This window comes from Haliaeetus leucocephalus, unplaced genomic scaffold, assembly GCF_000737465.1.
Source record: "Haliaeetus leucocephalus isolate CR32 unplaced genomic scaffold, Haliaeetus_leucocephalus-4.0 Scaffold339, whole genome shotgun sequence".
Lineage (NCBI taxonomy): Eukaryota > Metazoa > Chordata > Aves > Accipitriformes > Accipitridae > Haliaeetus > Haliaeetus leucocephalus.
This window is the reverse complement of record NW_010972775.1, coordinates 16,617,106-16,644,871: the sequence shown is the minus strand read 5'-3', so window position 1 is coordinate 16,644,871 and position 27,766 is coordinate 16,617,106. Positions and strand designations below refer to the sequence as shown.

Here is a 27,766-nt window from a genome sequence, read left to right as displayed (position 1 = left end):
TCACATCAGGACCTGTTCTCGAGTCTCTGGCAGGCGCAAAGCGAGCAGGCCACCTCCAACCAGAGCAGAGGAAGCCAGAAGGATGGGAACCACCTTGGTTATCCCTACGAAGGAGGCAAAGATTGAGTTCCCCAGGATGGCACCAAACTTGCAAAGCCCATTGAGGATGCCAAAGGCCGTTGCCCTGCGGGGAAGAAAAGCAGAAAGCAACAGTTAGGAGGGAGGTTCTTGGCACAACTACAGAAGGTCTGGATGGGTAATTTTGTGAATGCTTTTATGTTGCCCAGGCTACGCTTCTAGCAAGTAAAGTCAGGCAGAAAAAATAAATAGATAAATAGATGTCGGTGTTTTGCATGTCTGTGTGAATGAGGAGAATGTCTGTGTGTATTCATTTCTCCTTTTCATCTCAGCTTCTCCCTAGCCCTAGAGTGGCCCACTATGACAGCCTTTTCCCTCCCCAAAGACAGCAGGATACAACCTGCTCTAGAACTTGTCAAAGCCCTTCCAAGCGCTGGCTGGAGTGAGCTGTCACCAGACAAACAACCTGGGCTCTCCTCCAAATTCTGCTTCACCCAGCATCTAAAAGCATGCTGCCTTCAAAGCACAGTCCTTCTCCCTCCCTTCTGTCTTCCCCCAACAGCCTGAAAAAGGAAAAAAAGGCTTATAATGATGTTGCAAGGAAAGATTTCATCTGCAGCACATCCTCCCAAAGTTTCCTGTACTTCCTCATCTTCCAAACCATTCTCTGCACATGGTTGTCTCCAGGTTGTGAAGGGGAAGGCTGTCACGGTGATGAGCTATGACAAGAGGCTGGGGGATACAGTCTGAAAGGCCAGACCTCCATGCACTTCCATGGAAATGACAGACTCCATATTTTATCTGCCTGTAATTTCCATACTCCCATGCAACTTCCTGTGTACAAGCCACCGTGAATGCAGAATTATGCTTGCAAATGTCTGTGCTGATCCAAAATAGCTGCAGAACTACTGAACCCTTAAGGACTGGTGAAAATAAAAAAAAAAATACACCTCCTCCACCTACATGTATGTAGCGTGAGCATTGACTTCTTCCCTCAGGAACTGAGAGGCCAAAGTCAGAGGGTGGAGACTAAAAGGAGAAATTCTCTGTGCACCTTTTGTCAGTGGGGTAGAGCTCCACAGTGATCACGTCCAGGGCGTTCCAGGCAGCAATGCTGGCCCCGCAGAAGAGGCACTGCCAGCCGATCATTGCTGACTCGCTGTTGCCGAAAAAGAGAAAGAAGCAGCAGACTGCCGAGATCAACATTGAGCCGCCTACAGGGGGAAACCAAGAGAAAAATGTTGGCACCAGTTTCCCCTGTCCACAGTTGAGCAAACACATTTGTTGGTAAAGATGGCTTTCAAGTGACGGAATTTCACCCCAGAACACATTAAATCTGCAAGAACCCAAAAATACCTTGATGCTATGCTGCCTATCCGTCATTCTCTGATGCTGGAAACCAGCCTGAAAATGTTCTCAATGACCATCTGATCTTGCTGATAGTCCTGCTCTACAGAGACTCTGAAGACAGGCTTTTCCAGGCAGGTTTCCAGCATCTCAGACTTCCAGATGGACCCAGGAAGAGCAGAGGCAAGTAAACATGAAAGTCAATGAGGAGGAAGAATCACTATGAAGGTTTTCCAGCTTGAGTTTTGAGTGAAGAGCTGGTGCGTTTCACATCATATTGAAAACACTTGATGCATTTACAATCTCAATTAGGATAATTTACAGTCAATTGTATGAAGCACTTGAGGTCTCTTTTAATTATAAGAACATCATTAGATTTCATGGCACATTTGCATAGGAGCCATAATTTTATGAACACCACCGAGGGAGAAAGTGAGAGCATTCATGCTCAGTTAGGCACAGTTCAGATTCAGAAATATTAATGGCTACCTCACTGCCTTCTACCCCATTGGGAATTTTCACCTGAAAGACGCAATTTTTGCAAAATCAAAGTATCTTTCACTGGAAACTTCTGTTGTTGCTGAAATATGTCCATTTACTGCCAGGAAACCAAACAATTTTTTTTATTTATTTGGGTTTTTTTGAATCAACTTGACACCATCTGAAATAATTTGGATGCTGAACTGGAACTAAAATGCTTCATTTTGGACATTATGTTGCATTTTGCCATTGCAGTGCCCTGCCTATGAAAAGCTGCTGTGCAGGACTCCATATCCACTTCTATTTCATGGTACCTGGCCAAACTACATCCTGGTGTGGATATTCCCTCTGCTGAAGAGGTACAGTGCAGCATTAGGGTCACCATGCGCACACCAAGAGATCTGACATTGGCACAGGAGAGGGTTTAGCAGAAAATGACAAAACTGAACTGAAGTCCCAGTGAGGCACATAACACAAAAGCGAAATTCAGTTTTCATGTTAAGCTGACCAGAAATAATATGTTCAACAGAGTGATTCGGGTGGGATGCCAGAAGGCTGTTTCAATTGAAAATTCCATAGTGAAACGTTTCAGTGTGTCGTTACTAATTTTTGTCCTGTACTTTTCATTCTGCAGAAGAAATAAGCATTTAGGATTCCAGCTGTCATCTCAATTCCAGATGAAAATGCTGAAATGCTGACATGTTTGCAGGGTGGACAATCTGATTCTCATTCAGCTTTAACTTGTTTCCCGCAGACCCTCCGGTTTGTTTGAGTCTTTTCCAAATTCAGTACATGAATGCTTATTTTCCCCCCCAGCATACATTCCTGACACACCGGTGGGTTCATCTTGCTTATCTTAACCTGTCTGACGGTAAGGTTAGCTAACTAAACTTCCTTCTGTTCTCAGAAGAGAGAGATAGGTGAGCTCAAGAGGGCGAGTCATCCGTTACCCCTGAGCCACATCCCTGATTTTACTAAACTCACTTGGCTGTACCTCCAGGCGTGATTCCCACAGTACCTGGAAAGCAAGGTCTGAACCCTGGAGGGAACAACAGCAGAAATTCCCAAAGTAATCATAAAGCTGATAAGGTGGTAACTTATTCCCATAACACTAAAGGGTGGCATCTTGCTTGGCTGTGACATGGTCAGTTATTCTACCATATGCTCTCTGAAGCTGTCTGTAAAATCATTTAAAAATCAGAAAACCAGAAGAGAGAACTCCTGGGCTGTCAAGCAGCTGCATCAAATAATCTTTGTGAACATTCATTGCTACAAGCTAAGTGTTTATTTATTTATACTGACAGCTATGGACATCAGCACCAATTCAACAGCACCAAGAGGTCCTGCTTCAGCTCTGACCCTGTTGTGCTAAGCACTGAATAAACATACAGGCTGTCCTGGTTTCGGCTGGGATAGAGTTAATTTTCTTTCTAGTAGCTGGTATAGTGTCATGTTTTGGATTTAGGATGAGAAGAATGTTGATAACACAGTGACGTTTTCAGTTGTTGCTAAGTAGTGTTTGTATTAAGTCAGGCATTTTTTCAGCTTCTCATGCCCAGCCAGCAAGAAGGCTGGAGGGGCACAAGACGTCAGGAGGGGACACAGCCAGGGCAGATGACCCAAACTGGCCAAAGGGATATTCCATACCATGGGACGTCATGCTCAGTATATAAACTGTGGGGAGTTGGCCCAGGGCAGGGGCGGATCACTCCTTGGGAACTAACTGGGCATCAGTCAGCGAGTGGTGAGCAATTACAGTGTACATCACTTGTTTTGTATATTCAAATTCTTTTTTTATTATTATTGTTATTTTATTATTGTTATTATTATTATTAATCATAATCATTATTTTTATTTTCTTCCTTTCTGTTCTATTAAACTGCCTTTATCTCAATCCACAAGTTTTACTTGTTTTCGATTCTTCTCCCCAACCCACCGAGCGGGGGGGGGAGGGGTAAGCAAGCGGCCGCATGGTGCTTAGATGCCACCTGGGCTTAAACCACAACATAGGCTTTGACATAAAAGTCAAAACAAAAAAGGAGGATGTCACAGATACACAGAAAAGCAGAGTGGGGAGGCGGGGAGCAGGTAACTTGCCCACTGGATTGGAGCAGATCCCTTGCCTCACCCTCAAGTTTTTTTACCCTTCTGCTCCATTTGATATGGGAATGGCTCATCCCCACCTGAGCCAGCTTGCCTTGTGTTGGTGTGCGTGGATGCAGTGAGACCTTCACGCTGACCTTGGCTCTTTGCAGAGTTGTGCTCCCACCCACAACCTGTGCCAGGCACCCATCATCCCCACTCACCGATCATCTTAATCCTCCCTATTTTGTCCATGAGTAACGCAGAGATGATGTTGCCCGGCAGCACAGACAAGCTGCCCAGGAAGCTGACCAGGTAGATCAGGAAATCATTGTCCTCCTCGAAGTCCAGCTGGCAGCCTTCCTTCTGGTTCATAAACGTGTTGTTTATGAGCCTACAGTTGATGAATTTGTGTTCATAGAGATCTGCAAGGGAAAAAGGCAAAGTCTTGATCCTGTTTGGCTGATCTCCCTTGATACAGCAGCAATGGGATCAAAACCAAATCAAAGATCTGAGAGGAGCTCCTCATCAAATGGGAATGGCCAGGGAGTTTTTATTTTAGTGGCAAACTCTAGCTTCTTGCTTGGCAGCTGGTGGGTGTAAGCTCATACACTCCTTTTATTTGTGGAGTCACCTGGACCAGTATCCCCATGCTGCAAGGACAGGGTAATGCAGGCTCTTGCTTTCGTGGCATTACGGTTTGTTCTCTATTAGAGTAGAAATGAAAAGCTTTTTCAGGATAAATTAATGAATATTTTACTGCTTACAGTCATCAACCACAGGCTGGTTAAAATCATAGTTTAAGCTGGATTCATTGAATTGAGCTGTTAAAGTGCTGAACATTTTGCCATTACTTTAACCTGCCAAGGTCCGAGCGCAGACTTTTGCATCTCCCACGCAGCAGCCAATGACACCAGAAGCCGTGTAGTTAAAAACACTGATGGAGCAACCTGAAAACTCCTTCCAAATGCATCACCCTCTTTTTTCCATCATCACTTTCATTGCCCAGCACACACACAAACACACAGAACCCTATCATCCTTTCTCCCAGAATTTGACAAAATAGTTCCTAACTACAGAGATGAGACCATAGCAGGAATTCCATTACCAGTATTATGAAAGACAGTAGAGATGATGGTGCAGTTTTCAAAGAAGGTCTCACTTGATGTCACATCTTCAAAGTAGCATTCCTCAAATAATGAATCCTCAAATCTCACTTCCTTGAATTTCATGCCAATAAATCTGTGGGGCAGGAAACAGAAATTCACTCTTTGCTATAAGGTATTTTCTACACTATATAGCATGTAATGGCGGTTACAGGAGACAGAGCACTAAGGGCAATTTCTAGGGTCATTTACGGAAAAGGTATTGCTTGAATTCATAACTGTCCTTCCAACTCCATTCTTACATATTTTGTATTTTAGTAGGAAAGAAGAGTTTGAAGAGGGTTTCTTTTAATGAGAGATGGACCTTTTAGGATTTCCGGCAGTTTTTCTGTTCCTCAAAATAGTCATATCTAAGAAAATGTGCTTCTAAGGCTGAGTGGACACAAATCCTCTCATGTTCAGTACTAACCGTCAGAAGAGGACATAATTTCACTCAGTGCATGGCATTTCCTTTGTGAGCTGACCTTGCTGCCTTCCTTATTCTGCCCCTTCCTTCAGCATAAATAAAAAAAAGACATTATCAGGAGCCCATTGAGCTATTTGGTGAAAGGCTTCTGACAAGTGTTTAAACTCAAAGTGATTTTTTTTAAGCAAAAATGCAGTAGAGTTTATAGAGAGAGTGGGGAGATTATCTGAGTTCTGCTTGTAACCATCTCTGTTCGAGGACTATTGCTTATCATGTAATGAAAACAGATTACACTAAAAATAATCAACTGTGTCAGGTGATTGATTTCTCCTCTGATGGGAAGCATGACATGTCTGACCTGCCTGCCTGAAGGATGACACAATGTCGATTTACCTGTGAAATTTTGCAGGGACACAGAGAAGATGTATTAGTTAATGCACAGGCATGTTTGGAAGATGTAAGGAGCTATTAAGAGCAAACATTATTGTTCTAGTTAAGAAGGCCATGACTGTCACCAAATAAAAAGCCTTCTAACATACACCCAGAAACTTAATTGACCTGAGCACTTACAACACAGTGTAGCATGATGGCTGTTTACACCATTAAATGAGAACTGCGGGGCTTCTTAACTGAAGCTACTAACAGATATTAATGTGCAAAATACCACAAGAAGACTATTCAAGTCTTTTGCTTCATGTAAAAGGTCTCATAGGTTACAGCAAAACGTAAGCTGTTCTGCATTTGCTCAGTAATAGTCTGTGATGTATCTACTCCCAAAGGCTGTTAGAAGCCCTTTTCCTGCAGTTTGCTTTCTTAACATCCATCTTTAAAAGAGTCATATAGCAATGGCCTGGTGTTCAATTGAGTTTTAAGTCACAGCCAAGGGCTGGAGGGAAAACACAGCTGTAAATCATATTGAGATATGCTCTGGGCATTATTGAAATGTAGCTTGATCAGGTTTTGAGGTTTTGAATTGGAGAGGACCAAGGCAGGAGAAAAGTGATGTACATCACCGGTTTATGTCTTCATCCTGCAGGGTGCTGAGCATCCTCAGTTCTCAATGAAGTTAGTGAAAACTGAGCATCTCCTCTGGGCATAAGATAAGGGTCCCCAATTCCTAAATTTGACCACCATCTACTTCTCGCCAGACTTTTTTTGGCTGCTCAGTAGGCAGGGGAATAGGAATTACGAGGCTAGGTTTGCACCATCAAGCATAGCTCCTTGCTGCAGGGAAGGTCTCCTGAAGGACCTGCGGACACATGCTGGGGTCCCCCACCAACGTCAATCAGATATATGCCAAGGAAATGGATACAAATAGTTTCTGAGGGGAGAGGAACAACCTGGTCGGGTAATGAGGTATGGTTTCACCTGTGAAGATTAAAACAATGAGTGTTCTGTGTAACATTGAACATCCAGTGGGACCTCCCCACATCGTGCAGCTGGAGCAACACTCTGCCTAGTCTATCCGGGGCAATGGGATCTCCGCAGAATTTACATAGGGGTATTTTCCCACCCATTTATGGGGATTTAGAAAAGTAATAATGGCCTGCTACAAATCACTAGGATTTATATTGCTGTGGAACACAGAGTGATTGGGGTCCAGGCTGGATGCAGAAAAAAAAACCCCACCAGGCCCAGCCCAAATAGGAGAAGAAAGGGAGGAAAGCAGTGATGTTCTGCTAGAGTAACTTCACTGATCAAAGCACTAAAAGAGAAGGTGACACACTCATTCTGTGCAGAGGCGCTGGCCGGTGTGAGAGAAGCACACGAGTACAACTGGCCATCGCACAGATCACACTAGTGGGCTGCAGGATGGAGCCCGGGCTAAGTCATATCGAGGACTTCAAGGCAAAATAGCTTTTCATTCTGGAAATGCAGCAGCAGCAGTGCTGGTCTCTGCTGCCCAAGACCAGTAGATGTCAGTGTGTGTTAAGGAAAGAGAAGTCACCTCTGCATCCAGAGCTGCCCAGCACAGCCAGGTGGGCTCCCACTGCCCTGCTCCCAGCAAGGGGCTGCTGGAAGCAGGACTCCTCACTGGCATCCCCTTGGGTCTGGAGATGTGAGTGGCTGAAGCAGAGTGTGTGAAAAACAGGATAAAAAGGATATTTGGTCTGTGGAAAACTGCCTTTGGGATTTGAGAGGTGTAGACTGTGTGTCCAAAAGAACAACAGAGATTTTCAAGTTGGAGGAAAATGAAAAAAAAAAAAGAAAAACAAAAAGAGCTTTGTAGAAATGTATTTCAGTTTGCATGCATCGAACCAAGTTCTGTTCACTTACTTATCATTTCTGTATTCCCCATTTCTATGGATCTGGTTTTCCAGCGTGAAATTAAAGGTGAAGTGTAACACTTCTTCCTCATCAAAGATCTTCACTCGGGATTCATATGCCTCTTCTTGGAGATACCGGATCATATCAGGGAACCAGACAATAAGGCCATAGTAACTATAGCAGGATGGGAGACATACATTAGGGATAGAAGACACTGGCACTGCAAATACTGCAGCGTTTGCCAATGATCTACTTCATAACTTGTACACTTGTTAAATTCCCCATGCATATGCATTTCAGATACAAACTCTTGCTCACCTCTGACACAGGACCAAGAAAAGTGTCTCTCCCTACTCTAAACATTTAGCTGATCTCAGAAGCATGTTGATCCATTTTTGTTCACTTAAAGCAGGACAATTCATTTAAGTTTGATTCCTTGGCTGGGAAATACAGCAATGTGCTATCCTTGCTGCCCAAGAGACTAGCAGAGCAATAAGAAATTTGGAAACTCCCCCAGAAGGCAGATTTCTGCAAGTGTGAGTTAAACAAAATTTACCTGTAGTTAGATTTAGACTCACCTGAATAGTTTTGATCTAGATGTAGGAACAGCTGAGAATCAGGTACAGTTGTGCCTTTTTTTGTGTGGACAAGATCAAATGGAAGATCTAGAGGTGAAAGTCAATATACTACTGCCCTACTAACCACTGCTCAAGTCCTGATTTGGTCAAAGAACCTTGTACTCTCGTATAAGCAGTCAGACTGATGAATAGTTTGTAGGAGAGCAAGGCTGAGTACACAAAGACTCTTTAAAATAAGACCAGGATTGATTTGGTAATAGTTTATTTAAATGTGTAAATAATTATTCAAACTCTGAGGCCCCTCTCATTTCCTGAAAATGTTAAAGAAGTACCTTACCTTAAGGCCATTGTAAACCAAACCACAGCCAGCATCAGTGTGTTCATCCTGTACTGGGCTGTTAAACAATATAGCACATTGTCCCAGACCTACAAATCCACAAGAAGGAATTAGCTGCAAGGACACACTAGCAGACACTTGACAGATTAATTTTTGAGTGCATCATAAATCTAATGTCAGTAAAAAGGGCTCATGGGGGGAAGGTCAGGTGTGTGGCTTACATTCAGTGTTTGTTCAAAATTATATTTATCAAGGTAAATGGCTTACAATAAGATCAATTATTCAGCTATGTGCCAGGGCACTTGATGTGAACCTTCTGTAATGAGCTGGAGTGCATGAATATGGCTGGGCTGGGATGATGCAGTGTCTCTCTCAGGTTATATCAGTAAATGTGGATGCAAGCCTGTTCTCAGGCCTTCTGACAATTTTGTCTTTTCAAATATATGTATGGTCTCAGGGGTGCTTTCAAACCGAGCTCCAAAGTTCACTGAAGAGCAAAAACCCAAACACAGCTGGCACTTTAGGAGGCATAAGATGATCTCAGGTAGAGATGAAGCCAAGCAGAGCAGGAGGCAGACCAAGATCTCCTCTTCTTGACTTGTTGCAGAAAATACTGCCAGGAACATGAGGGCATGTAACTCCTCATGGTCTTAACTTGCCACATAAATATAGTAATAGTATAGCACTCGCATTGCTATTAATTAAGAAAGACTGTCCTTTACTTTAAGCTCATCCTCCTAGACTAGAAGATCTAGCAAGGTTTTCCACAAAGTTCTGCATGGGTGAAAGGTTAAATTAGCTGAAGAGACAATATAACATTGTTAGAAACTCAGTCTCTGCAGGAACAAGGAGCAAACACCCTTCTGAATCCACTGCGGGTGGTAAATTCACTTAGGCTTGTGGCAGAGGGAATCAATATTTATCTGCTCAGAAGGAGAGTGCTTGGGGCTGGAAATCAAGCGCTCCTGGAAGCTCTGCACAGCTGGACTACTGTGATGCTCACAGGGGCATTTTGGGGCCTGGCTGGCAGTGTGGCAGTTTGCAGATTCACACATCTGCCTAGAAAGTGTAATCAGATTACAGCCCTTTGCAAATACCAACAGATTTTTTTTGAGTGAGAGTCCAGGTTTCAAGACACAATGACCTGAAGTAATGAGGCACTGAAGCCTGAAGCTCAAAAGGCCCTGTAGGATGTTTTTTCTTCTCTTTACCTGTTTGAAAGTAGTCGTGATTCTGACCAGCCACCGCTGGTACCAGGTCCCTGTTGAGCTCTGGATTTCAATAAATTCATCTACTTGCTTTGGAGTTTTGATATAGGAAACCTGGGAAATAAAATAAAAAAGAGGAAAAAAAAAATTGGACTGAAGTTTCTGGAACTGATCTTGGGTGGATTTTAAATTCCATTGTCTTCTGGACAATGTTTCCACCTGATATCTCTTACTATCTTTTCCTTGAATGTTATCACTAACAATTGAGCTAACTGTAATTGATTGATGAGCTTGCTGTAATTGATTTAATTACAGCTAGAGATTTTATTATAGAAAGAATCCTGCCCTCTTTCCTTCCTTTCACCTATCCCTCCATCCTTTTTCTCTCTCTCTCCTTCCATGAAATATTTTAAGTGCATCACATCCATTTCAATCTTTCATTTATTGGCTAATGTGCCTGTGTACTACCTTATATCTCTATCCCTTAGATTCCCACTAGAAATTAGGACTTAGGCAATTATAGCAAAAATTATCTCCAAGATCAGCCACTTGTATCTGCATCAAACTGTGCCCTCAGGATCTCTTTCTTCAAAGACAACTGGCAGGAGTATTTCTCATTCAGCACCTTTTAAGTACCACTGGCAGAACTTCTATGACAAATGAATGTGTAGATGGGAATCTTTGCATCAGAAAACGCATCCTGTCATCAAGTGAGCTCAAACCACGCAATCAGTTTGCTTCACCAAAAAAATCTGAATTTTCAACACTGAACACCTGAACTGGGCTGCTCAAGAAACCTTAAAAAGGGGTCCCAGAAAGTATTTGCTCAGTAACTTTAAATAAAGGACATATGCAAGGAAGCCAGATATGTTTGTAAACACGAGAAGGAGGTGAAAATTTGCTGAATAAATTTCCAAGTATGAATGAGTGCCTTGGCTCAGCTGTGGAGTCTCTGTGTTCCTCTTGCTGGCACCGTTTAAATGTCAGATCTGGGAACTGTCCTGGTACCAGCTGACTCACCGCAAACTGGCAACTTCTGGCCTATCAGAAAAACACAAAATCTGACAGTTTGTGCTACACCAGCCACACTGATCATCCGCCCGTGCCAACGGATGTCAGTACATCTTGATTCAGCTGGCGTGCCATACCTGGAGGTGCAATACTGAGATCAGCCTATGCCGTAGCAGTCAAGACACTGTTGGATGGAGTAACGAGCACTAATGGGTGTTGTACAGCTGCTCCTTCATTCTCCTACTCAGCTCAGACTCTCATAGTGCCTTCCTTTGATATTCCTCTCTCTCTCTCTACCTATTTGAGTTTCAGTCCTCTTTTCCTCCCAGCACACGGCAGGACTGGCCGGCCCAGCTCAGCGTTACAGTAAAGCCAGGTAGGGATTTAAAGAGATGATCTCTCTCGCCCTGTCTATCAAGGTTCACATTAGTCAAAAGGTTAGTAGCTTAAAAATAACACATCCTCATTAAGTTCCTACCTGAACCTGCACAGAGTTGTCATGCACAGATATTAAACTTCAATTTTCTTGAAGGATCATTCCTGAGGGGACCTGCTTCATGACAACTCTGCTCAACGCAGAGACTTGCTCTCTTTCTTGTTCAAAAAGGTGTTTTACACAAAACTGTATCTCCTTTTCTCCATCCTTTAAAAGCACATGCCTTCTTATCTTTAAAAGCATAAAACAAGAGCTATTCCCTGGCTGGGTCACTGGGAGTTTACAACTGAATTATCGTAATTTGCAACTAACCACAGCATACACCTTTTACCTGATTTTACTATTAATGCAGTCCACTGCTGTGACCTTTTTCACAACAAGCAGCAGACTAATGAGTAATAGCCTCTCATCCCACGTTCCCTTGGAGAGATTAAAGATTGGGTATGAGGCAGGTGGAGTTTGGGAAGCTCATTAGAAGGTACGCGAAGTTTAATCAGAGTTTGATTAGAAGCCAGAATGGAGAAAGGAGTGACTCAGATCTCCCACATGACTAATATCTCTCTTATTTGGTTTTAGTCTCTTAGAGCATACCAATTAAGCATTTGTATAACTGGAAAATCACTCATCTATATGCTGTAGAGTAACACCAGTAATGAAGAGTACTCACTGCAATTCACAGGATCAACTAATTCTTGAAAAAACAGACTGGCATCTAACTTTAAATGCACAAAATGTATCTCAGAGTCCTTTTCCTGATTGCTGGGGGAGATTACATTGAAAGAGTCCCAAGGAGGAATAAACTGGTGCTGTGACACACCAAGGAAGGTATGTCCAGCTTTTCGTTTTACATGTTGATGGCTTTGTTAAACTCACCGTAAAAACCCTCTCTGGCTCACCCTTGGCCCGCATGTTGGTGTCATGAACTTGCTTGAGGATCATCCAGGCTTCATCATGTTTACCTATCTGAAAACACCAAAGAAAAGAAAAACAAATGTTGGAGTTCCCAGCTCTGTAATTTAACAAAGCATAGAAAGAAACCAATTCTAGAGGTCCAATACAGTGGAGAAGCACACATACAGCACTGGCTGCGTTAAATATAAACAGCTGAAAGCATGGGTTTTATTCACAGAGTGCAGCATCTCTGTGCTGAAGAAAGGAGTTACCCTAAAACTGTCTGAGGCAGGAGAGAAGTCAGGAACAGAGCTTTAAAACCAGATGAAAGAAGAGGAGATGGATGAGGAGACCTGGGCTCTGATCCCACCTCTGCTAAAGACTTGCAGGGTTAACCTGAGCTAGGTATTACCTCATTTCACATCTGTGAAATGGGAATAAAGAATACTTGCTTAAGATTTCTGAGGTTTATGTATTTTACTCAGTAAAATGTACTCTGTCTTGCTCTTCCACCAGGATTCAGTAGTTACGTGCCCAAACTCTGTGAGATGTTTTCAGAATGCCTTTGTTGGACTTTTACAAAATTCCCAGCCCTCACCACCTTCTTTCTGTACCACATTTGGCAGTGAAATGCTAACCATCGTTGATTGACCCCATAGTCTGTAGTCTTTGGGGTTTAAGCAATCTGTGGAGCTAGTGAAGACATGTAGGAGTAGTTTTGTCTCTGAGCTTGTGCTATGCGTGTTTGATGGCACAAAGACAGACTGATGGTGACACATTAGGGACCAGCTATCCTCTGTTAATATCAGACTGCAACGTTCAGATGAATCATCTTACCTCCAGCAAAAAACGCGGGCTTTCAGGCATGAATTTCAGAGCCGCCAGGGAGGCGATACAGGGCAGAGAGCAGACAAGTACAAAGACTCTCCAGCTGTGGAAGTGGTACTTGGTTCCCATACTGAACCCCCAGCCTGGAAAGAGCAAGAGCCAAAAAGTAAAAATTCTGACCAGGCATTCTGAGTTTTTCTCTCCTAAAGCAGCTCTGAACTTTACAGCTCTCTCTGACACAGGGACAGGTTGAAAGTTTGCTATTCTTAGTACTGACAGCTCTTACAGGCTTAATAGCATGCTCAGTAGATAACAGCAAGTGAGTTCATGTTCATTACAGAAAATGGAACATACTTGCTCAGGCTCTGCCTTTTAAAAACCTTCTTTTATCTTTGAGTTTAGAAAGCATCTAGTGATAAGAATAGCTCCATGCAGCTGTAGGCAAGTAAGGCCGGGAAAGGGTAGAGGAATCAAGGCCATAATTTATTGCTGTTCTGAGATGTTACAAAAAGTTTACAAAGGTTATATCTTCTCTGATCTGAGAGGCACGTTAGAGACAGCTCCTTTCAATCTTGTACGTCACACATGTATTTCACATTTTATGGAAGTGAGCTAGGAAACAAGTTTATTTTTTTCCAGACCTACAAAACCTGAGCTGGGATTCAAACTTAGAATTCAAGATTTAATCCTGCATTTGAGATTCCCCCTCTCCTGCTTTTTTCCTGATGTCTGACCAGGTCAGGTATTCCCCTGCTAAGGACTAGGAAGTACAGCATTGTTCTTACATGGCTCCATTTACTTTCCCTAGGCTCAAATCTCAGAAGGCATGCTGAATTCAATTTTTTTTCCTATAAACATTTTTATTCACATAATAAGGAAATAATCAAGCAATGGTTTTTGCAGAGGTCTCATCTGAGACAGTCATGGTGTTCTACTCATTTCACGAAGTTCCAAAATAGTAGGTGGAACATGAGAAATCAAAAGGAGAAGCAATGAAAGCACAACATCAAAAAGTCATCTGAAAAATAAATGTAATGCAAATACATAAGGACTTTTTAAAGCAAATGTAATTGCAGATAATAGACTTATTTCAACCTGACACCACTATGCAGTAAGTTTGCCTATTTGTTCCAACAGTCTCTGTCACATCAATCAAAAGCACGAACATTTCTTTATACTGAATGTACTTTAAACATGGTAAAAATGGATTGATAGATATGTACATGTTAGTGTTTCTCTTCATGGTCTTTGTGGCCTGTCCTACTTTCCTCAAACAGGATTTTGCAAACAGCTGGTGTCACTGAATACCGAGAGAATTAATCTTTTCTAGTAGATATTTGCTTCTGATGTTTTCCTAGGATATACATGAGTTGTAAGGAATACCATGTGACATGCAGATTTTTGCTCCTCAGAGCAGTAATATGTTTCCAAGTACACCCATCTTGTACACCCATTCCACTCCTGAACCCATTTAGGTGAAGTCAGATGTGACTCCAGGCCATCACATACTGGGGAGGTGTGTCACCATATACACAGCCCTGAGAGTGTTGACACTTGGCTAAGAAAAAGAACACGTGCTGTCCTCACTGCTGTCATTCATAGCACCCAGTAATTCCCTGATTAAAGTTAGTTATTTTTGATAACTGGATCAATTTTTGCAATATAATCTTAGTCCAGTTTTGCCGGAATGAGATGGCATTTAGATTAAGAGCTCAGGCTCTCTGGCAGTATAATTCAAAGTATTTGAAGCTTTTGATGGAAAGCAGCCCTTATCAGTCTTATTTACAGCCTTAGTATCAGTCAATCAATCATGCAGTCAATTTATCAGACCTTTTGTGTGCACTTCAGGTATCTATTATTTTCAGTGTTCTTTATGCTGGGGTGTGTAAGGACTGACTAACGCTACTTGTGCAGGGTTTTGGGGTAGCGTAGTGATGCAGGAATGTGGTGTTGTTGAAAGTCAAAAGCATAAACCAATTACCGTAATGTGGGATGATGCTCCAAGCCATTGCTGAAGCAAAAATGCCACCAATCATCCAGAACATGCAAAGCCAGCTCAGGTGTTCCCCTCTCTTCTCACGAGATAGGAATTCAGAGAAATAGGCAAACACAATGGGGAGGGATCCCCCAATACTGAGGAGAAAAAACAGCACATGGGAAGAATAAGAGTGTTCTTCAATGTCTTTGTAGTTAGGATTGCACATATAAAGAGGGGAGGTCACACTCACAGACACACTGCACAAACGTGAGACTTGTAGGAAAAATGCAAATCTCTCTTTGGCTGGACTGGTCTTAGACGTCAAGGATAAACAAGATCTTTCTCATGCTCTGAAAGCTGAATTTCCTGTACAGTTTATATAAAGCCAGTGTAATGCCTGCTTTTCACCTAGACATCTTCTCTGTTGTTATTTTGTGGTCACTTATTTCAGGGAGGCAAAATACAGGCAGGTGATGGGAACTGCTGAAGGTCTCATTGGAGGCCCTGGCAGTCAGGACTGTAAACCGAGGTGACATTTATCAGTCTCACTTGCCTTTCTGCACAATTTGAGCAGTACCAGAAGAATGTCCATGACCAAACTTTGCTACCACTAATGCTTTAAGGGTCAAGAGTGAGGTAATGTAACCACAGGTGCTAAACAGCAGTGCCATCCCGGCTCGGTACCAGAGATGCATCCCCCGAGCAGCGTTCCTTCTCCCACCCCACACACCCAAACTGCTGAGCCATGATGGGACTCCTCCAGGACATGGGACACATTCACCAGTTACCCACCCGAGGCCCGAAATAAGGCGGCAGAAGAGGAAGAATCCATATCCCTGGACGAAGGAGGAGAGGAATGCAAAGGCAGCATTGATTGCAAGTGATATGATGAGGCATTTCTTTCTTCCCAGTTTATCAGCGAGGCCGCCCAGCATGACAGCTCCCACCATCATTCCTAAGTAGACTATCAAGCCTAGAAGTGAGAGAGAGAGAGACAGTGAGTTTTGTAACCAGGTGGAAATTGTATGTGATGTAGAAGCAGATTTTAAAGCAGCCGTACGGCAGCTGATGTCAACCTGGCCTACTATGCCATAAAGTAGAGATACCCCCATTCCTCCCAAATTAGCTGTCTCAGGTGCCAGACACTCTGTCCATTGGTGGAACCTAATTTTCCCACCTTGTGCCCCTGAGCTTGCATCACTCCCTACTGCACTGCATCATGCAATATAGACATACCCTCATTTGACCAGACCCACATCTTTCTTTCCCAACCTCGCTGCTCACATATCCCCCGCACGTAAGCAATGGCCAGGCATAAGCAGCTTAGGATGCACGTGTCCCAGCTATGTGCCACCAACGATACAACAGAAGTCTGATGTCTTAACTCCGCTAACCCCCCTGAGCACAATGGGACTGAGGATGTGTAGGGAGGAGGCTCTCTCTGGCTGCTGTTTATGCTCAGAAAGCTGTGAGAGCAGCAGACAGACTGCTAAACCATGGCTAAATCTCTTTGCAGGTTACCTATCCACCCATGCTTGCTTTGCAGTATATCATATCCTTCACTCTCTGCTTTTCCTAGCTTTATCTGAAAGGATCGGTCTGTTACCGAGACTTACTTTGTGTAGCACAGCTACTTCCTTCATTACTGAGCCAAGACCTGGCATCTAACTAAAGGACAACTTACAGAAAAGAGCACAGTCTTGATCTGGAAATTTCAGAAGGGAGAACCTACTGCTTGTCTTGCCAGTTTGCTCTATAGAGTTATTGCTGACATTGTTAAGAAAAATGGATTCTTCTTTTTAACTTAGATCTTCTACTATAGGGTCCTCAAAAGACAGTTTCAGTGACTACATTCAGTGCCAGGCTGAATAGGAGAGAATGGTTTTCTTCTCCAAATAGGTTCCCTATACCCAGCTCACCATGTGCTTGCAACTCTGGCCTAGAAAACACAGCAGTTGTCCTTGGCTCTTCTACTGACCCTGCCACCAGAAGGGCCACCTATTATATTGCCTTTTCCTTTATATGGGTACTAGTGTAAATAGCACTAATTAATAATGCTTAAAGGTCCAGGAATATTTTATCTACTTTCCAGATGTAGAGAGTTCAGTGAGCAATAGTCCTAGGAAGAATCACAAGCGATGGTCCTTTTGCTGGCAAAATTCCTGTTGAAGCCTGCAGGAGTTATGATGTGAAAGGACAATAGGATCAGATATTAAGCATTTAAAATCTAATAGCAATCAGTACTGGAGGGTTGGAAACATCGATCAGCTAGAGTGAAGTGATTTGCACTGCTGTTAAGGAGTAACGTCTGGGAATTCATCAGTCCAGCAGCAGTACATGGACCAGGTCTTTGAAGGCTGTATTGGCCTCTGGGCTTTAGATTTTTGTTTTAGGCTTGTCTGTGAACAACTCTCTGTTCATTCCTCTGAGCCAGGAAAGATGTAGGGATGGAAGGGATCAGAGAGAAGCATATGTCTCCAAGGCTTCTCTGAAAATGCCCAGATGAGGCAAGACCACAAGGCGATGGACTGTCAGCAGGTGGATCAATGCTACTGAAGTTATTCTGAGTTTCACAGTGCAAAAGATAAAGCCCTTCATGCTTTGTCTGCTTGCTGTGTGTGGATGAGGCTGCCTCTGCCTTAGCATGGCAGGACCAAAACACTTGGTGACCAGGTGACTACTGCATGCTCTGATGGCTCTGCCAGCTGCTGACATGGAAGTGTTTGGGGCAGCACATCCAAGCACACTCTTACTGCATTGGCAGCTCCTTGGCTACTAAGCTGCATGTCTCAGATCTGTCTACTGCAAGCTAGTGGTCCACAGACTAGGAGCAGTGTCACCATCACCACATTTCAGAAGAAAGTGGTGGCAACCACTGTATTTCCTGGGGAGCACAGAGGTGCAAGAGGCTGTTCCCAGAACACCTCCTGTATCATCTCAGACACCACAGGCAGGATTATAGTCTATGCCTATAGGTTGCACAGTCCTGCTGTGGAGATCCTGCTGGGGCCTGATCATGGCTGGATATGATCCAGAGGAGCTGAACTACGTCAGGATGGAGGAATATCTGCTTGCTGGAAAGCAGAACTTGCAGTGCAGGGAGTTCTTGAAGGAAAAAATGATGCTTGGAGATGTTGGGAGTCTGGGGGCATGTCAGGTTCAAGACCCAGCTGAGCTGGGGTTGAAGGAAACACCATAACTCAAGAAAAGCATCAGTGTTCCCTGCATCCCTGACCCCTAGTGAAGGCAATGGAAGCTGAGCAAGTAAATACACTGCCTTAATAGGAAACATTCCTCTTTGCTGACCGAAGAAATGCAGCTAAAAGAAACATTTTTCAGGCATGGTTGGGGAACATCCCTTTGGAGGGTGATTCCTCACCTTGAACCAAGTGTTGACTTCTCTTGAGAGCCAACGTCTTCCCCAGGACCTGTTCTGTTAAACACATCACTTGGGAAGCAAGGTGATGCTGAAATTTTTTTTGCAATTAATGTTTAAACAAGACGATCAGTCTGATGGCTGAATGCTCTTCTGTGCTATCCAGCAAAGCTAGCGAGGGACTAATGCAGAGGGTTATTTGGCAGCTGATTCTGTCTGTCTTTTGACTGCAAATGCCTGCACTTGATTTGAAATGCATTACTAAATTAAAAGCTATGCAGTAGAGACCCACTGCAGCATTTGAAGGATACTTTTCTCACAATAATTAGAAGCGGAAAAGTTCGGACTTTGAAATCCCCCCTGTTCTATAGCAGAGTGGTGGAGTCACCTCTCTGGGAATGGTTTTGCTTTCTTTTCTATCTGTATGATGTCTAAAGTGCAATCAGGATTTTGTGCGTCAAAGGCAAAAAATCTGTTCTTGCCTGTTAACAGCCTTTGTACCAGAACCATAGCACAGGATTTTGCCAGCACAATTGTATCTCCACCGTAAGCATGTGGCTCTGTGCAGTCAATACCCACACTCCCTGCCCTACCCTCCTGACCCGAGCTGTCCTGGTGAGGTGACCTGAAGGTGTGTAAAGGATTCAGATACTGATCTGCAGCAGAGAAGATACGTACACATCTCAGAATCTGAAATCTCTTTCTCTATTAACTTTGGCCTCCAGCTTGTTCGCTGAAGTGCAAATTACAAGGGAGAGCTGAAAAAAAAACCTGCTTCAGTCCAAAATCTTTCTGAAAGAAGAATCTTAATGCAGTGCTGTAAGGCTTAATGCATTTACCCTGGCTCCTGAGCTACATTTAATGGAGCAGCTCTGATCACAACCAGCAGACAGAAATGATGATGAACCCTGTATCTACTCACTGGTGCATCACAGCCACCCATCTGACAGTGAGCCCTGCCAGCACCATGTGAGCGGCTCGCAGCACAGCTCAGCCCACACCACTGGACCCCGATGAGGAAGAAAAAATTATCTGCTAGAGTTAATTTTTTTTTTCCCCTGAAGAAAATCTCTGGATGGCAGATGTTCATCCAAATCCCCTTAAGAACAGAAAATGTCCCAGGCCAGGAGGAGGTGGAGGAGGTTGTTACTGTCTTCTAGCTCGTGATTTATTGCAGCTGAGTACCCTGACTGGCAGCAGGGCAGCCACCTCTCTGGCCAGGGGAAGAGTGGGCTTAGCTTGGGATGGGGCAGAGTTTGAAACCAGGCATCAAGTGGAGTGGAGCTGCTTTTGTGGGCAAGCCCCTGCAGATTCTGACTGAGGAGCTCAAACTTGTGATGGAAGGGAAGATTATATCTCTGCAACACAGCATCCATCAAACAGTAAGCAACACAAAATGCAGCAGAGCTGTTAATGTCACAAACTCACTTAGAGGATGTGGCTTTCATTGGTTATCTTCTGTGATAAACCAATGGATGCATTGTTTCCTAGAAATTTAAAACAATGAAAATCTGTAGTAAAGGAAACCTCAGGGATGACCAAAGACTGTCCGCTTGGCCAGTTTCTGAGGGGATAGATCCTGGTTATAGAAATGTGTACTTCAGGGTTGAATCAGCAGGACACTTTATTATGATGGACATGTCTCTTCTGGGAAGACTGCAAGTTCTGGCCAATATCATTAAAACTTTTGGGGCAGCTGCTATAAAACGCTCTGTCAGCTGATGGATCTTGGGACCCAAGGTGCAGAACAACGTCAGGCTTTGCAGATTGCTGTGTCCTGGATTAACAATAAGGTGGTCCAGGGAGGAATGCAATAGTTACTCATACAGTCTCCATGCAGGAGAGACAGTCTTCTGGAGAACACAGTGATGTTTATTTCCTCTGAAGGAGATCCAGCTCATATCAAGGAAATGCAAATTTTAAGGAGAATGAGACCAAGAAAAGTGATCACTGAATGGTATTTCTTTTGCTGTGTTACCTCTGTCCACCAGATATTCTATGGAACAACATTACAATGGTCTGTACCAGAAACTTGACTTCAAACCTCAGCTTCAAACCACGCAGACCTAGGCTGTGCTAGGAGGGCTCAGCTTCCAAATTAACGCATGCAGTGGTTGGGTGAAACGTTAAGGGCAACTCTGAATAACCCATTATTTGCAGACTATTCCACGAGTAATGGAGTATAATGAATGCCTGTGGGAAAGTCTGCAATAGCCGCCCATAAAATCGGTGGAAAACCAAAGAGCAGAAATTCTAAGAATAAATTTCAGGTTATGACTCATCCAATGCTGAAGTTATAAGGAAAATATGTGACCACTGACTGGGCTTATTCCCACTAGAAAAGAGGTAACATATACAGCATTTTCACATTGAGAAATCTATTAGCCTTCATTGAAGTTGTATGCTCCATGTTAGACAGGAATTATGGACCTAAAAGCTGAAGTTCTAGGAATAAGGAAAGGCAGATGCAATATATGGCTATGTGTATGCTAAACTGTATTTTTACTATTTCAATATAATTAAAAGTAGACTCAAGGGTTTCAGAAAGAAAAGAAAAATTCAAGGTTTACTTAAATCTCCATCACGAGCATGAATTTCTTTCTTTGACAGTTAATGTGATTAAGGTTCTTAAAAATAAGGCATATCAAAATAATCCCTTTCAAGTCAGGACAAGGACTCGTGTAATCAATGGAAAATTTGAGTAGAAAAAACCCAGCTTAACGGGAAGAGTTAGTCCCAGAGTCCTTGGGGGTGTCAGGAAGGTGAGGAGACCACCTGGGTCCAGGTGCAGGGTTGTCTCAACTCTGCTAATAGGTCTGCATGGAGCCAGTAACCACAGGATCGTGGAAGATCCTACCTGCCTTCAAAGCCCAGGCCACTACCAGTACAGCCCTACGGTAGAAAAAGAAGGCTTTGGAAGAGGGAAACCATTTGGAAAACAGAAAAGGATTAGGAACTTACATATCTTGCAATTCAAACTGTAATAAAAATGAAATCCAAACGCTCTTAACGATGTAGCATCTGTTATACGCGGATGCACTTTATGGACACAAACAAAATTTTGTGAGTCTGGACAGTTTGTGAGATGGATGAGGCAAGGCACAGGATCCAATTGTGCATAAGTAATTTAAAGAGAGGAATAAACCAGTGGTAGTCCTGACTGTCTTGTGCTCTAGCGATGGCCGGCATGTCCCAGAACAGGGGACGGTCTCAGCAGACGATGAGCTAGGGGGCCTTTTTTCCCCTTCTTCCTGGAATTCCTAATCTGCTTTTCCTTGTAGGCTTATTAGTGCTTTCCCCATGAATCTCCTTGACCTTGTAAATGGAAATCAAATGTAAGGGTAGTCTCGTTGCGCTTGCCTTATTGATTAAGTACAAGCAGAGAGACTTCATCTACAGCTAATGGCTCTGCCACTGAGAAACGGATTGCCTGTGTGAAAGGCGGCTTTCCGTTTTCAGAGATCTGGGGGCGGATATCGGGCGAATCTGGCTGCTGAGACTGAGGGGATTCTGCACATTAAAGCCAAAGGTGGGTGCGTGAATCGACGAGCGCTTTGACGCAGCGCTGGCAAGGCGACGCGCACCGAACCCTCCAGCCAGCGCTGCCAGCACCCGGGGCGTGGGTGGCTGTTTGCACTCAGCCGGCTTCGCAGCCCCCCACAGGACTTGTCCATCACTACAATATTCATAGGACCATCTGGTTCCCCCACCCAACTCCTCTGCTAAAGCAAAGTTTTCAACAGAGGAAGCCAAACAAATCCTTTGCTGTTAAACGAAAACCTGTTCGTGCTGGCTCTCGTCAGATGAAATTCCCACAGTGTTTATAAATGGGGACGCAGCCGTCCCCAGACTGGAACTGTACAGGATGCGGGGTGTTCCCAGAAAACACCTTTTTCCCCCTAACATGTCTGTAGCACTCAGGGTGATGATGGTCCTTGGGCTGCGGGAGCGTTTCTGCCCGAGAGCAAATTTGCAGCTAGGAATTTGTGCCCAAAGCTCAGGACGTGGATGCGGGCAGGTCTTGTCAGGGTTTAGCTGGCTGCTCTGTTGGGGGTCCATGGCCGTGGAGGTGCAAAACAGGCAGCCACAAGCCACAGCAGAGCAAGGGAGCCACGGCTGCGCTCATCTGCGCTTATCCATCAAAAAAAAAAAAAAACCCCAAAGAAGGGGAGAAAAGCCACTGAGCTCTGCAGAGGGGATTAGGATTTACTGTCATATCAGGTGAATTCAGGTCAATGAGAAGCTGAGGCCAGATTTTATCTCAGCTGATAATAAAACATCCTCTTCACACAACTAAAAGCAAGGATATTGTTACACATCCTATTTAACCTGACTCACACAGCCAAGCTTGAATTGCTACATAACTGCATAATTACTAATAGGATCTTTTTTCTATTTTTTTTTTTATCTAACATTGCGAGGTTAAGAGTCTGTAAGATGATATTCTCCTTAAAATATTATTATTAAATCATAAAAAGGAAAAGGGAGCTGTGTGCCTGAAAAACCAATTTTATTCTCAGCATTGGTGTGGCTGTTTTGCAGTTATGGGCAAAGCCCTTAAAAATTTTCTTGTCTCAGTTTACTGAACTGTGAAATGATGATAACACAACTGCAGCTCTGGGGATCTGGGAAGTCTGATGCTTTAACTGTGCCTTGAGTTTTTTATATGCAGGATGTGAAAAAGTTTAAAACATTACTGTGGCACCATCTTTTATACTTGCTGTGTACTTACTGCTCTACACTTGCAAATATGATATTTAGTCCTCTGATAGGTGATTAAAAGCACCTGAAGATATACATTTATACGATTTTTCTCCAAATAATGATACTGTGTGCCTTTCAGCAGATAAGTAAATACAAATTTTATGACTCTTCATATGATTATCCTTAGGAAATTATCCTTAGTAAAACTGAAAAGGAATATTCTCTTTCAGTAAATTTAAGAAAATAATTATTATTATGACTACTGCTGGTGAAAGCTCACCAAAGCAGATTTATCAAACGAATATGTAAAAATAATGTTACAAGTTACCAAACTTATTCTTAACAACTACTGTTAAAAATTGATGAACTCAAACTGCCAAAATATAGAGAGTTGTTGTTTCTTTTTTTTTTTTTATGTACCCCTGCAATCATCTTCGAAATAGCATTTCACATAACAGAAAACTCCAAATATGTGTTTTGTCCCACTAGGGATATTTAGGGCTAAAATAGCTGTTAATTTGCATCTGATGGCGAGATGTTTATTTTCAGAACGAAATGTAAACGTTTTCTAAGATGTGTCATATTCACTTCACACATTTCGTGAAACACTGTGGGCATCTGTTTATTTGTAGTTTTTGCATAATTTGGCTATAATTTCCTTGATATTTTTCCATGCTTGCTTTCTGAGGGAGGAAAAATATGCAATATACAGAGTATTTAACGGAAAATATCCTTTTAGCAGAAGCTGAACTTCACTAAATTAGTCTTTAGGGGGCAACTACTTTAGCTCTTTTATTTATACCTTCCTATTTCTGCAAGAGTTTGATTACTTACCTGACTTATTTCCAATTTTTTCCCTCCCAGCTTCTCTTGTCATGGCTGAGACCTTCTCGTGTGTTTAAATGTTAGCAGCCACCTGGAAGCAACCTTAGCTCCACCTGATATGTTTCCTTAGCAAAAATGTGTTGAGATGAACGGTTGCTTGGGAATAAGCACAAGCTTATCTGCAGACATTTATTGGTACATGGGGATAAGATAAGGGACAGTAACTCATGTGTGGACAATAACCCTGCTTCCCTAAAACCTCGTGATAATCTGAGGGAAAGCTGTGCCTTCTCTAATCAACCCTCCATTCATTCTGTACAGGCCCACTCTTGCAAGATTGTCACTGCACGTTAGGCAGAAATTGAGATGACGAGCTCTTTGATTGCCACCAAGTCAACCTGTAAGTATCATTGAACTCTGAGTATTAGCAAGATCAATTTGCAATAGCACAACCCACAGACCATCAAGGGAATGGAAACACTGAGGGAAACGAGCATGTGCTGGAAGCTCTGAGCTTTGTTAGGAGGTATCTTTTTTCTAGTTGCAGGTGGATGGGTGCTGAAGCTAATCCAAGCAAAGTTTTGGGGGAGGTTATGTTCTTGTCTCCATCAATAGCACTTGCCAAGCCTTTCCCTTCAGGAGCTGATATCTGTCTGTCCTTATCATACCGGTACCCACCACCGCTCAAAAAAAGGTATGAAAACCTCTTGCAGGAGCAGTATTTGGGACACCAGGCTGTGCTGGAGGCAGGTCCACACCCAAACCTCATGTCCCTGCACTGCTGCCTGCCAAACCACCAACACTCCCTGCTCCCTGCTGCTCCCCTTAGTTTGGCAGAAAGCTCTCCTCCTCCTCTCCAGACCCAGAGATCTGCACTCTTCTCTTCTTACACCCTCCAGCAGCCCCGTACTCACTCCAGCCTCCTCACACCCTCACTTCTTCATGTCCTTGGGTATTCATTACTCAGTGCAGTGCTCTGCAATCTAAGGCTTCTTAAGCCACGCTTAATTCATTTTCACAAAGGATCATCTCACAAACCTCAGATCCAAGAGGAAACCTGCAGCGGAGAAATATCCAGCAGACGAGAAAGTATGTTTAACAAATAAGACGGACTGAATCAGAGACCTGCCTCATGTACAACACCAAGCAGTAACAACGGAGTGCTACCATAAATATCCACTTTATTCTCTGCCTCAAACTATGATGAATCAACTTTTATTGGTTTTAGGAAAATTCTTTTTTTTCCTCATATTTAAGCCACAAAATAGTGTGAATAAAAGCTTTGACAGCAGATCCCCCAAACAAACAAGCTAAGGACAGAAGAAATTGTTCTGCAAAACCAGGTTCTCAAAAGTTGTCTCTAAAAGTGGGCAGGAAAGGCAGCAAAAAGAGTGCTCTTCCCCTAATTAGCAGTTCCAGATTAGCTTGGTTAATGCGCGGGAGGCTGGAGCTGGGATTGGATACAGACCCAAATGTCTCCTTGCTTATTCAGGGCTTATCAGAACACCCTGAACTTTCAGCCTTGCAAATACTGAGCTGGAAAAAGCAAAACGAGCTCTCAGGAGATTTCTTGTTCATTTTTACCTGTGGTTGGGCCAGAAATACTTCAAAGATAGATTTTCTTGTGACATTTGAAGTTTTCTGATTCAGGTGTCTGCCAGAGTTTGAGCTCTATGGAGACAGACATTTATGGGGTCAGAGTTTCAGAAGATCTCAGCTTTCATATAGTCACCAAAATAAATGACCTGCTTTTCAAAAAAGGGCTCATCACTGAAAAGGCACCCAGCCTGGTGTCCCATAGGGAGCTGGTGAATTCAGAAGTCCCTTTGAAATCAGGATCCAATTGTGAGCAATTTGCTTATAGATATCCGACCTGAGACATTTCTAGCTAGAATTTTTAACTGGTTTGTGAAGCAAAGAAGTTAGTGAACTCTTTAAGGCACAAAACTAAGTACAAACCTAGCTAACTATAGAAATAAACATCCTGATCCTCAAGTACAAAGAAAAAAGAAGAAACAGAAGAGAAAAGTGTCTAGGACCTCAGTACACCAAGATGAGAGGTCTATATAAGGATAATTATCTATCGCTTTTGTCACATGAAAGTAATGCAAATAGAATGGACTCAAGGGCTGGGGTCTAATTCAAAATCTGCATTTACCTTGCATCAGGCAGGGCTTCTGGGCCAGAATGTATGAAGTACAGGCCCCGATGGTTCCCCTACAACCCCAGTACATGTCCATCAAGACACAGTCTCCCCCTCCTAAAGCAGTTCTTCCAAGAGCTACTTTATTTTCCTTCCAGATGCGCTGTACTATTGCACAGTTGGCTCTCACTACAGGCCATGTTGGATACTTTCCTGATTCTTGGAGATCTGGGAGGCTTTGCTGTCTTTGGCTTATAATGTGCAAGGAAAGAAATTGTTCATCCAAACCTTTCCACCCAGACTCACTCCCAATAACTAAGCCTTTGTATTTTGACCACAGGGAGATGTCAATGGTGATGCAAAAGGGATGTTGCCAGTAGCCTCAACCTTTAATCCCCATGCAGCACATTAATTGCATTCCACAGACCTAAGAAGAAACCTCCATTGGCTACTTCTGATCCAATACATATTAGCAAACTGCTCTGACTGAGAAGTTACCATGCAGAAGGAACGGACTGCACAGCTGATAGGCCTGTTGGGACTTGGGGCTGAAGAAAAGGGGAACCTGGGCAAAGTGGAAAACCTTGGAGAGCAGGACAGCATCAGGAGCCACAATGTAACAACCAAGTGATCCAGAGCAAACAGACCCCTGTCTTTTATAACTGTCATACTTGGATGGTACTGCTTTGTGGACTTCTCATTACCATGCAGTTTCTAAAAGCACTGAAATCTGAGTCACTAGATTCTCAAGTAAGAAAAGCCACCTTTAACCTTCCACTTGTTTGTCCTTGAACACCCTTATGAGTTGTGCCCTGCGAACCTGCTGACTGTGAGCTGCCTTTTTCAGATCCAGCCTGCAGTGACCAGTACTGGGACCACAGCACATTCATAAGGTGGGCTTAGAAGTGGTGCAGTTCTGCTGCTTTTGAGTAGCTGCGTTTTCAGCAGCAAACCCCTCTTGAGTCAGATCCACCCAGCCATGACTGTGCATGACATCCAACACAAGAGGAGAGTCATCAGAAGATACTGAAATCAGCTGGTCACTAGAAAAAGATGTTCTAGCTACTGTCTACTGCATTAGAAGAGCTGTTTGCAAGTGGCACTTACCTAGCATCCCTTTGTTTGAACTGGATAAGCACATATCCTTCTCAGCACTGGGAAGAACAAATCCAACCACAAACACCTCCACCCCATCTGCCATCAGTGCCAACCCTAAAACAAAGAAGAGGGTCCACTGGAAGCGTCCGTGGCCACACTCCTCAATGATGTTCTCGTACTGGTGGGCAAGTTGCTCCTCATCCTCCATTCTCTCTGCCATAAGGTCAGCACGGTCTCTGTACTCATCAGCCACAGCAGGAGCTCGCTTCTTCTGCTTTTCTTTAATGTCATCTGGGTGCGGGATCCCTTGGTACTCCCCCTCATAGACCTCATCATCTTCATCATGGCCTTCCGTAACATCACTCTGGGCATCTTCTTCATGAGCGGGCTCATCCCCACCACGATAGTAGCCGTCATTGGGTGCGTATCCTTCATAGTTACCATCCTGGTACCTGTAGTCATCTGAGACTTGGTTTGCCTCCCTGCCCCCCTGATAGAGGTTTGTGTTTCTATATCCACCATCCAT

General features: G+C 43.4%; 1 protein-coding gene across 1 annotated transcript; it reads right to left on the bottom strand.

The window, feature by feature from the left end:
- SV2B (synaptic vesicle glycoprotein 2B) lies at positions 1-27,766 on the bottom strand. Its single transcript, XM_010571992.1, has 12 exons — positions 27,250-27,766; positions 15,887-16,067; positions 15,098-15,249; positions 13,126-13,259; positions 12,271-12,360; positions 9,954-10,064; positions 8,743-8,831; positions 7,837-8,001; positions 5,096-5,229; positions 4,212-4,412; positions 1,133-1,292; positions 1-184 (listed from the first exon to the last, which is right to left on the bottom strand). The coding sequence occupies exons 1-12, from the start codon at positions 27,764-27,766 to the stop codon at positions 1-3; spliced, it is 2,118 nt and encodes a 705-aa protein (XP_010570294.1).

What these genes read in the sequence shown, in the direction of transcription:
- SV2B (XM_010571992.1), bottom strand. Translation starts at nt 27,766, where the DNA reads ATGGATGGTGGATATAGAAACACAAACCTCTATCAGGGGGGCAGGGAG. An exon ending in TCACGACTACTTTCAAACAG is followed by an intron (nt 8,832 to 9,953) that starts GTAAAGAGAAGA and finishes GTGGATTTGTAG; the next exon opens with GTCTGGGACAATGTGCTATA. An exon ending in CTCTACCCCACTGACAAAAG is followed by an intron (nt 185 to 1,132) that starts GTGCACAGAGAA and finishes TCTTCCCCGCAG; the next exon opens with GGCAACGGCCTTTGGCATCC.